Genomic DNA, 12,259 nt, shown 5'->3' on the forward strand with positions numbered 1-12,259 from the left:
CATAATCATCTTGTACAGATTTACTCAGATGTAAAAAAAAAAAAATACACACACATACATACATATATATGTATATATGTTAAGTAAAGCAAATTTGTGAAGCTCTTGTTATAAAAAACTATTTACCCTGAGCACTGTGCTTTCCTACCAAATAAATTGCTAAAATCTTAATAATAAAGAGTAATAATGATAATAATGATACATTTTATTTATATAGCACTTTACAAATTTTTAAGATACTTTATAAGACAAAAAAGGGGAAAAAAACATGATAAAAACATTTTTTAAAAAAAGTGAAACAACGTTGAGAAAAAAGGAGACACGTAAGAAAAAGTAAAATTAGTGAAATAAAACAAGACAAAATAATTGCAGCAATCAATAAGCTAAAAGTTAAGAAATTACTTCTTTATACAAATAGGTTTTAAGAAGGTTAGAGTCAATTTAGGCCATAAACCCCCTGAAAGCACACTTTAATTAATGTCCAGATGTTTGGAAGTATAAGCATTAAGGATAAGAACTGATTAGATTTTGTTGATGCCAGTGCCATTGTTGATTCTGCTTATTGGCTCTAATCTCTTATTGATTTCCGATGAATCTTCAGAGTGGAAAATAGTAGGCCTATGTAGGATTTCAATATCAGTGCCACTGTTTTATTTATCATCTAACATATAAATTGAGATAATGGCCTATCTGTGCAAAATTCTTTTTCATTTAGTTTTTCTTAATCAAAAAAAAAAAAACCTGCTAAACTTGTCTATGTGGAGCTAATATTATTATTGCAGTTTATTTACTAGCACTCGGACGTGCTACTCGGTTGAGAAATAGTACCACTCATGTTTAGAGTGACAAAAACACAACATTTCAACAATATATGCATGGTTGGAGAGGGGCAGTGATACTGTTCGGGATCCCAGTGTCCCGAGAGTAGAAGAGCCAGTGTTTAGTCCTTCTGTGTCCACGTCAGCATTTCCTCAGATACAGAGATGGATGCAGAGATGGTCTTGTCCATTCACGGAAAGGATGATTGAGGACTGCAAACCTCATCTGCCCTCAGCAACAAACAAAATGGCTACCCTCGCTTTATACCGAAAGGATCATCTAACCGGAGGTTATCAAAATAAAAACCCAAAATTTAAAATAAATCTCTTTGCACATCTTATATATGTTACTCATTTGTCAAATATTTTAAATCACGAATATCACAATCATGTTCAAATCAAAGACACCTTTGGTCACGGCTAAACCTAATAATAATAAGTTGTTTTTCCCATAGATAAAGTATTAAATTGAAATGCAGGAACAGTTAGTTCCTTATTCGTTCCTAATCAGTACTCTTAGTCATTAGTGATTAATGGATTAACTAATGATTAGTCGTGCATGACATTTGTGTAGCGAAACATTTTTTGGTGTCCCTTCTTTTGGTTGGTTCCTCATTCGCTCCTCATTAGCTCCCTGTTCAGTAGTGATTAGTTACTATATGACGTTTGATTAGGAGTTACTCAGAAACTGACCATTAACTAATGATTTGTCCCTCATTAGTTCCACAGTAACGACTATTTTTTTGTGGAGTGTGACCAGTAGAAAAGCACTTAGACGACCATGCACTGGCAGCTTGGGTCCCTACCCACTGCAGAAGACACAGCACCAGGAAGGATGTTACTGTTTGCCAGTTCAGAGTTGGCAGGGAGTCTCTCCACAGTCCCCTTCAGCAAGCCATGACGTGAGGGCGAGGTTTGCTCGCAGGATCTAGGGAGGTTGGCAAAAGCTGATGGGGAGTGCTTCACTTTTGGATAGGATGGACTAGTCATCGAGACGGAAATCTTTCTTGTCCAGGATGTCAAATCCGTTTGCTGGCAGGTCAGAGGGAGCAGCCGATGGTGAGGGAGGACAGCCAGTCAGATCAGGATGAACTGCAGTGGGTAGAGAGGTCAGATTTTCCAGAAATTGAACTTAATTCCCAAGATAGGGAAACTCCTGGAAAAGGGTTTGGAAGTGGTGTTTCCCACGGCGGGACTTAATGTTCCTAACTTGGACCCAAGGCTCTTAGAAGGATGGAATCATTTATCATTGGGTTTTAGGTTTTGTTCAGATGCTGAACCACATGTGGATGGATCTCTTCACTTCTGGACCAAAGAATAGTGGCATCATTGTCCTGGTCTTACATTGTATGGTCTTTGGGACAAGAGAATTGGTGTCACCTTGATCACCCTGGGACAGGTGTTTCGACTGAACTTGACTAAACTCGTCCATCTCACTGAGTCCAGCCTGCTGTCGAATTAACGTCAGTCTTTAGTTGTGCAAAGGTAAGATAACAATCCCCAAAAATAGCTGTGGTTGTTGTCAGGACCAGGACTTAAACTAAAGTCAGGGCTGCACTGAGCTGCAGATGACTATTTAGCTTGGCTAGCTAATGGTAGCTATTTTAGATGACAGGGAAAGGTCTTAGAAGATTGTCTTTCTGTCTCAGCAATGGCAAAGGTCTCCGAAAAAGGAAGAAACAAAGATATCAACAAGACTAGGTTAAAACCTAGTATATGGCTGGAGTGTATACAGTATTTCCCAACCTTTTTTCTTCAGGGACTTCTTTACTATCATTGAGTAAACTGAAGACATAGTTTAGGGATATTTCATATTATAATAAAATTGGAACAATAACAGTGGAGAAAAACTGGTAAACTGTACAACTAACCCAAATGCATAATGCAGGAAGTTTCTGTTAGGTTAACAATTATATTGAATATTAAGCAGGTTGTTAACTGTAAATTTTGCATCAGAGATTAATTTTCCTGATATTTGTTGAATTTTTTAGGATTTTATTATATACCTACAATCACATATTCTTTAAAAGCTTCTTTTTTGAGAAATTCCAAAATTGTTTGGCCATCTTTTCATACGCAAGACAATGTTGTTTAGCAGAGAGTGAAGGCTCTGTGTTCATGTCCTCACTGTTCCCTGACCGCACGAGATTTTTGAAAAAGTATATATTTAATATAAATTTTTAAAAAGTACAACATTTATCCCCAGGAGAATGGGCCTACATTTCTTTTCTTTTTTAATTAATTTAAAAGATTTTAAAACAGCCCTAAAAATCAGCCTCCTTGGAAGTCAGACACATTCAAATTGTGGAGGAGAGCCGCTTTCTCTGAAGCTGTACCCGCTGATCATTTAACACATCCTCCCCTCCACTAGAAAACAGCAGTCTGACAATCTCATCACATTTTCGTGGGCTTTTAGCCTTTTTATTATTCTTGTCTACAACTTCTTATTACCACAGGATGTCTGCTGTTTTCCTGCTCTGTTCTGCCCCCTCAGTCCCACTCCGTTTGGGACAGATGCTTACGTTTTAGTTTGAGTCGACTTACCAGTATTTGATACTTGTGGCTTCCTCCACCCAATGAAACAACACAGAGATAGGCCCTAACTTTTCCAGCAGTCTGCTGTTGTCCATCAAGTTATTTTCAGTGCATGAGTATGGCAGATATTTTATAAATGTGTAAATTGATTTAAATACTTCCTTTGCATGCTCAGTAGAATACTCACGACCTCACTCATGTTGGCTGAGTCACTGCAGTTAAGACCTGAGGCTATAACTGTACTTCTGGTAGCACGCCAACAAAATATTCAGCATTTCTGTCCTACATTACTTATGTTTCACCATTTCCCCAGGGCTTCAATCCTCTGTTCCTGGTTTTCATCATAATTTAAACTGCAGTAAAATGCTGAGATCTCTCGGCCTGACAGCCTGCACCGCCCTCACATGGTTTTCATCTTGCAGGGGAAAGAATCTGTCTCATAACAACATATTTATCTTGTCTTCCCGTCAAACCTCTTATAGACAAAATATGTCACATAAGCACACCAGTTGGAGCTCGTATTTGTATGCATCTCTTAGCCAAAATGATTACAGCAGAATTAAATTAAAGATAGATAACATAAAGTTAGAGTCATGCTAAAGCCCTCAATGTCACAAAGAGACATGGAACAAATGCCCCTCTGCAAGTACAGTAGCTGTTCATACACTAACTTTGTAACTCCGAAAGCCACATGATAGCACGGCGTGACTGTGCTTAATTGTCAAATGATGTCATTGTTCCTAGTCCACCTGGAGCTATGTTTGAGGTTGTGTAAACTTTGCATGTGATCGTGGGCAGTATAGAAAGGTTTTCATATCAGTTCTTCATAGGGAGCAATGTGTGTGTGTGGAGCAGCGACTGCCTAATGTGACTGCCACCACTGCTTCATTGACAGTTAGACCTCCATGTAAAGAAATACTGGTGTAATGGCGTCCTGAGCGGAGAAAGGAGTCACACTCCCTCTGTGTGTCTGTCGTTGTGTAATCCGAGCCTCTCTGTTCTTTAAAATGGTAGACTGTGCTGCTGCTCATGTTAGTGTATGTAAGTCCCCTTGTGTGTAATTATGTGGATGCACAATCAGTGTTGATGGCAAACAGTTAATTGAAGCAATAAATTCCTCAGTGCACGCTATATTGACAGAGGAAGAAGAGTTCCTCTGCTCGCAGGATCCTTGTCAACAATGATGAAATGCTCAGTTATTTACAGTTTTTATGACACAACACACTTCAAAAGTTAAATATAACCCTGACTGGACAACAAATGAGTGGAATTTTTAAATTAATCTAAAAATCTTAATTTATGCTAATTTTCTCCCAAAGTGTTAAGTTTACTTGAAATTTAGCAGTATTTACTTAATTTTGTGAAGTTGTTTCACTTAAAATGACAAGTGAAATTACCTTCTTTCTAAGTGTTAACAACTTCAGTAAATCAACTTATTCAGACTTACCTCGTTCTTGACAAAAAGGAATTTGCCAAAGTTGGGAGATCACAGTAAACTTGAGTTACTGAAATTGCTAAAAACTTAAAAAGATTGATTTAATTAAATTTTTAAATTTCAACAACTCTACAAAATTGAGGAAATATAACCAAATTTTATCTAATTTTAAAAATTAAAGTAGCGAATACTTAGATTAATAGTTGTTTTTACTTACATTTTTCAAGGCAATTGGTTTCCTAGATTTTTTTAAAAGTAGAATCATCTTGTCAGATTTTACAGTGCACAGATTTATATTTTATCATGTCTGTTTCACAACAATACTGGCATCCCTATATTCACAGTTAAGTATTTTTTGTTTGCTTTAATTTTTTCTGCTGTTAATACAGGCCACAAAGAGACTCCATCTTAAAACAATGTCAGTGTAAGTGTAAGGGCAGTAAGAGAGTCAGAAACACCTGAAAATGTGTGAAAATCTCCTTTAATCGTAACTTAACCATTATAATAGGCAAACTGCAGATTCAAGAGCTTTGGAGAAGTGCACCTTAAAGTTTGTATGCACAGATAAAAAAGTTTACAGTGCAGACAAGAAAGGCTCAAGAAGGGGCCTGACTGGTTAAGTGGTGTTTGGTGTGCACATAGGTGTTCTTTGTGAAAATCTGTTACTGTCATTATTAAACCACATTCCTAACATGCTGATAGAGCAGCATATATTCAAACATATGGGATAAATGTTTTGAATAACACTCTAAACAATTTTCATCACCACCCTGCTCTACTCCCCATTTTCCCCAAACTGTTGCAATAGTATCTGATACAGGACCACAGCCCAGCTGACGTTTGCGTGAGAGCAGGAGGAGGCGCCTGTGGTTCTTCAGTATCCAGCATCATTGTGAGAAAAGTTCCAGCAAGTCTCATCCTCCAATTCCCGTGATATCGAAGACACTCCATTCTCACCATGTCGGAGCAGTATGAGCGGATTAAACGAGTTTTGCAGATGCCTGGCCTTCCTGTGAAACTAAACTTTGAATTGTGAGCGCTTTTTATTTATTTTTTTATGGAGACGCACATCCTATGGATCTTCGTGTCGAATAAGTTGCACCCATAAGACAGAAGACAACTTTCTCCAGAACGCGCAAACTGCGGACTGCTGCGGTGCGTTAATGCGACTTTTCCCCTGCAGCCAAGTTGGAATAAACAGTTATATCAATTCGTTTTGTTATTAGGGTTTAGGTAGGCGCTTTATGGATGTTTAATGAGTTCAACACCTGAAAATCTCGCTTGATTTTTACCAACTGTGGTGCTACAGCTGATGCTGAAGCACTCTCCAAACCACAGAGAAAACTGGTGAAACTTGCTGCCCAAGTCATCGTATTGAAGTCATGTCCGACACGGAAACGACCAACAGGTCCTATCATAACCCCTCCATCCTCCACGCGGACTTCAGCCCGCTAAGTGACTTCATGTTGGAGAATGAAACCAACTCAACCATGGGAGAGCGAAACTCGTTTGGATGCGTCCAGGTCCACGTCCCCCAGGAGCTCTTCCTGGCGCTGGGGCTCATCAGTCTGGTGGAGAACATCCTGGTGGTTCTGGCAATCTACAAGAACCGCAACCTGCACTCGCCCATGTACTACTTCATCTGCTGCCTGGCGGTGTCCGACATGCTGGTCAGCGTCAGCAACGTAATGGAGACCATATTCTTGCTTCTAAACGACAATGGCTTGATGGGCATGCACCCTGGTATGCTGCGCCACCTGGACAATGTCATCGACGTGATGATCTGCAGCTCCGTGGTGTCCTCGCTCTCCTTCCTGTGCACCATCGCCGCGGATCGCTACATCACCATCTTTTACGCGCTGCGCTACCACAGCATCATGACCACGCAGCGCGCCGTCAACATCATCGCCGTGGTGTGGCTGGCCAGCATCACCTCCAGCATCCTCTTCATCGTTTACCACACCGACAACGCCGTCATTGTGTGTCTCGTTACCTTCTTCTGCACCACTCTGGTGTTTAACGCCGTGCTGTACCTGCACATGTTCCTCCTGGCTCACCTGCACTCGCGGCGCATCGTGGCTTTCCACAAAAGCAGACGTCAATCCACGAGCATGAAAGGAGCGATTACCCTCACCATACTGCTTGGGGTCTTCATTATATGCTGGGGCCCCTTCTTCCTTCACCTCATCCTCATCCTCACCTGCCCCACCAGTCCTTTCTGCAACTGTTTCTTCAGAAACTTTAACCTTTTCCTCATCCTTATCATCTGCAACTCACTCATCGACCCGCTCATCTACGCCTACCGGAGCCAGGAGCTGCGTAAAACCCTGCAGGAGCTCGTGCTGTGTTCATTTTGCTTCGGCGTGTGAGTGTCAGCGTGCACATTTAAGAGCACGAGCACCAAGTTATCGGCAATGTCGGTTACCTCATCTTCTTGAATGAACTTTGTGTCAGAAGCCGAAGTAAGCCGTAATGCATGGTGGCAGGCGATGCTGGTGCGCTACAGATAAATACTTCTTGACATCTCATCATGGATGTCATGGTTATTTTTCAGGTGCACTGGGCCCCACACTGTGAACCATCTGATCCAATAATGACTCTCTTAGTTAAGACACTGGACTAAATTATAGTAACTGTCAAGCACTGGAGTTTTGTTGAAACAAGTCTTTTTTCTCTCTGAATCATCTTGGATTTTCTTGTATTAAGTGCCTGTCTTGGTTTACCAAAATATGTGATCTGTATCTACTCTGACGCTTTTTAAGAAATCAAGGAAAAAAGTGAAAACCCGCACTGGAAATATGTTACAATTCATCTCTGAGCTTAATTTCTTTTTCCATTGAAATAAAACTGTGTGTTAGTGTAGTGTAACGTATTGTAGCGGACATTTTATGGCTACCAGGCATATTATGTACATAACTGCGGCTCCTATTAATGGGCTATTTTTTTCCAAAAAAAAAAAAAAAAACCTGAACAAATGTCTCTGCATGATGGCAGAAGTTGGGTCTGTTTTACAGGGAGTTCATTGTTCAAGTCAACTTAACTTTGAAGAACCTTTCACACGCAAAGCTTCAAAGATGGTTTGATGTGTTGTAAAGAAACAAATCCCATGTGAGGTCTGGTGTTTGACGCTGCTGCTCATGGACAGGCATTTCAACGCCGCCTCTTTCTGCTGTAATTACCATCTTTGCCTATCATCCGAAAGAGAGAAGCGCTTTATACCAGAAAGAATAGTGTTTACTCTAGTTAAACCAAATAATGTGCTTCATGTTAAAATTAACTGACCCAGATAATTTGTCCAAGCGTGCTACAAAAAGGGCAATAAAACAGATGAAATACCGCCAAAGAGAAAAGGGTTGTTGTTAGCCTTTAAATGTCTTGAAGCATATTAAAAACGCTCATTGCACTCTAATTGGCTGCGCTGTGTGACATTAAATGCCCCCGTCAAAAAAAGTATAAGGATGACTGAATTTAAAAATAATAATAAGCGAAATCACATGAACGGCCTCGTTTAGCGGTGGCCTGAGGCCCATGACAGGATTTATGGATGAAGCACATCAAAGTTTTATCTCTGGAAGTGTTTGTGGTTTTCCAACTTCCAAACCATTTGGAGCCTCATTTCTGGCTATGCAGGTCACATAAGTGGGACTTTGGGCCTGGCGCCACAGGGAATTAAAACAAATTTAATAAAACAATCTCATTTGATTAAGTCAAATTTTTGTCCATGTAACTGAGGCAGATGTTTAAGTCCAGCACATGTATGAAACCGCTAAAGACAGCGCAGATGTAAAACATGTCAGTAGATTAAGTTGGGATGAAACTACTTTGAGGTAAAAACATATTGCTCTGAAAATTAAGAAGTTTACCATCAAGTGTGAATATTTTAATTCTTTCTTTTAACTTATAATATCCTGTTTATTATTGATCCTAAGGATTTGCTGTAAATAAGACCTACATTTTAGACTCTATAAAAACTGTGTAGAATCTTCCTGTACAGTGCTGGGGTGATTTGGCAATGTTGTTTCCATGAAAGGCTCAGGCAATTAGGCTGCCTGACATGCCAGAATAATTGATACTTATTTTCAGTTTCACTTATTAGATGTCGATTACCATGCTGTGTGAAATGTGCATGTTAATATTGACAATAATAGAGACCATACATTGTAGTCATTGTATTATTTGAATAAGACATGCCAGATTATTTGCTGCTGTACAATCCTGGTTACCACTGAATCCAGTGCGTTGTTTAGTTGATTTTGAACTCAGTTTACTTTTAATTTTACTTTTTTTTTCAAGCATTATTGGTGGTATTCTTCTCTTGATGTGTATGTTGTTACAGAAGATAGTGAATGTACAGGCTGTCTCGTAACTGCTGTATTCACCTTTAAAGATCTCTGTAAATGTAATGAGACAGGTTGCACCAGAGTGCTTCAGCAGCCTATATGCTCTGAAGTTAACCTGATTCAAAACACATTATAAATGCTGTAGGTGTGTAACAAAAACATGGAGAATGTCTATCATATGAACTTGAAACTCAGTTAAACATGACTATGTTGTACAGAAGGAGTATGTGTTATATAATCCCTCAAACTGTTGACATGTTATCAATTTGTCTCAAATAAAGAGGCCAAAACAACATAAGCTTTGGTAAATAAATTAAAACAGCAACATTATTATTGTTCATCCCCCCTACTTATTGTCATGGATTTTTGCTCTTATCACAAAGAGACTAAATATTCATACCAAAGGCTTCATTGTGCATGCTAACAAGATAAGAATATACTGTATGTTTATAGGAGCTGACTGTGCAGTTTGCACAACAGGATGTGCCAGAGTTGCCAAACAAGGTGACAATGACTGCTTTTCATGTTTCTCAATTCATTACACCTTTGAAAGTGTGTCTTTAATTTCAGCAGATGTTAAGCAAAGACAGGGTGTGAACTGAACACACCATTGAACTTAAACATACAATAGCAACATAAACACTTTTTTTGCTTCATGGGAAAAAAGCCCTGTAATATAATATTTGCTTTCAGCTAACAGAAGGGTCATTGATAGAAAGAAAAAAAAAAACACTACAGAAAACTTTTTGAAATGCTCTTTTTAAACTCATGATCAAGTTCAGTTGCTGTGCAATAAATAGCATCATTGTAGAGGAGGGGATTTCCAAGTAGAACAAATATAAATCACCATCCTCATCCGGACCTCAAGCAAGAAATTAAAAATCTTAACTGTTTTGAATCGTTCCATATATAGTTTCGCCACATGAGAAAAATTGGGTCACATTTCATTTCATAGTTTTAGCATTTTTAGGTAAGAATGAGCAAGAAATTAAAAATTGTCATTAAAAAGTATGTCTGCGTATTTTGGGGCCGAAAAAGTTCTGCATTTTTCAAAATTCATTTACTTTTTTTTTTCACTCAATCTCCTTTTCATTGTAATGTTTGTACTGATGGTTTGTGTTTTGTTTTTTGTTTGTCTTACAATAATTTACTTGCAAGCAAAGCTTTTTCTTACAGCATTTTATTATTATTATTATTTTATAGGATTATGAAGGGCATTAACCTGAAAAAAAGAGACGAGAAGGAAAAAAAAACAGCTACACTGATTTTACCCAGTAATACCTCTGCATGGAGTTTGTTCCATACCTGTTTTTTTTTGTTTTTGTTTTTTTTTATAGAATTAGTTTTCACTAATTCATCAATTTTCATTAAATCTCGAGAAATCATTGAGGACAATCCCTCATTTTCAATGATGTCGAGAGCACAGAAAACACAAAGAACAAACAAAAACAGGCCGAACACTATTAAAAACAGTCACATACAAAGGCGGAGTAATTGGTGATCATGATTTGAAATTGGCCCATAGTAACTATTTTGTGAAGTCTGAATGTAAATTCTAAGATATATAAGCTAATTAAATATCGTCAGCATCAAGCAGCAGCAGGATATGCGAGCATCTCCAAATTCAGAATGCTGAGCTGCAACTTTGTTTATGATTATTAATTGTCGTGTCGAGGCGAAATAACAGATCAGGTTCTCCTGGCGTTATTCTGTACTTGTCCGCACACCAGACAGATAAACTTAACACAGAGATTCCAAGTTTATCCAAACAAATCTTTTGGAATAAAGCAGTCGCCCTCAGGACGAGACCTATCAAATCCTTTAGGACAATTTTGTTTCACTGTTGGTGTTTGTGTATCACACGTTTCCAGCTGCAACCACAATACTGAGCTCCGTTTACAGCTCCGTTTGCGCGTAAAACCAAACTACCCTGTGCGTAAAACTAGAGCGGTGGCGCAGCATGAAAGCCTACAGAGGCTGTCCTCTTCCGTGCTGCAGTTAGCAGTGACCTTAATTTGGGTGAATAGTTTCTATTTTGACCTGACCGGCGCTGTCTGGCTCGGCTCCAGCTGCTGCTCCAAAAACACCCGGTTAACATGGCTGCATAACCGGATAATGTACACAGAATGAATGAATGAATGAATGAATGAATGAATGAAATTACAGACTCCGATAGGACTGCACGTGCCATTTGGCATCGTGTAATTGGTTATGATTTATGATGGACAGTCAAATATTTAATTTTGTGCACATAAGGATACGACATAATCTTATGAGTCAGGCTGCAGGAAAAATATTGCGATGCTTGTTCAGCTCTCAGTGATGGAGCCAGTGCCCAGTTCTCTCTAGCTGTTTATAGTTTTTCAAGACTGTTTAAGTACGGTTTTAAGAACAAGACTCATTTTGTCAAAATACTACACACGATTTACACAAGTAACACAATACCTTTGATCTTTTACAAAATAAAACATGATACAATAATTTGTTTTTTAAAAAATCACTTAACAGTACTACTTTTCTAATGTTAATGTGGGTGTGATCTTTTTTGTATTGTTAGGGTAAAATTACTTGTATTTGCGATAAATATATGATAGATATTTAATTAAGAAAATGTAAAAGATCCAGTCCATGTACTTGAGAATTGTGCTGACTTGCCAAAGTCACCAAAGCAGACCTAAATATTGTAAAGTAATATTGAACGAGATTCATAAATACATTTTAAATTAACTATTAGAATTCCAAATGAAGCAGAAAGTACTCTATAAGTATTTAATGAATACTTTGCACATTTTTCTTTATGTGCAGTTTAGCTTTAAATTTTAATTACTGAATACATATTTTATTCTCACATTGACTATTTTTAGTTAATTATGTAATTAAAAATTGATCCCATGACACCCTGGGTGATTATCAGGGAAAGACAAGTAACTGTTAGTTCAAAGTTAAAGCCAAAGTCAGACATGTTTTGTGATTTGATCTGCTTGATGCATGATGGACACTGTCAGTGCCATCACTCTCTGACGCCGCTTTGAACAAACCTCTGATTCTATCATAAAAGTGCCCAACACAGAACCTTGAGTATAAGGCATTTATTTTATGTTACATGAACTACACCATAATGAAATCTATTA

General features: G+C 38.3%; 1 protein-coding gene across 1 annotated transcript; it reads left to right on the forward strand.

Annotated features, from left to right (window-relative positions):
• Window positions 1-5,387: 5,387 nt before the first annotated feature.
• mc1r (melanocortin 1 receptor) lies at window positions 5,388-7,157 on the forward strand. Its single transcript, XM_042485859.1, has one exon. It carries the CDS (start codon window positions 6,171-6,173, stop codon window positions 7,155-7,157), a length of 987 nt encoding a protein of 328 aa, XP_042341793.1. The 5' UTR covers window positions 5,388-6,170.
• The last annotated feature ends 5,102 nt before the right edge of the window (window positions 7,158-12,259 follow it).

The sequence above is a fragment of the Plectropomus leopardus genome, chromosome 1, assembly GCF_008729295.1.
Source record: "Plectropomus leopardus isolate mb chromosome 1, YSFRI_Pleo_2.0, whole genome shotgun sequence".
NCBI lineage: Eukaryota > Metazoa > Chordata > Actinopteri > Perciformes > Serranidae > Plectropomus > Plectropomus leopardus.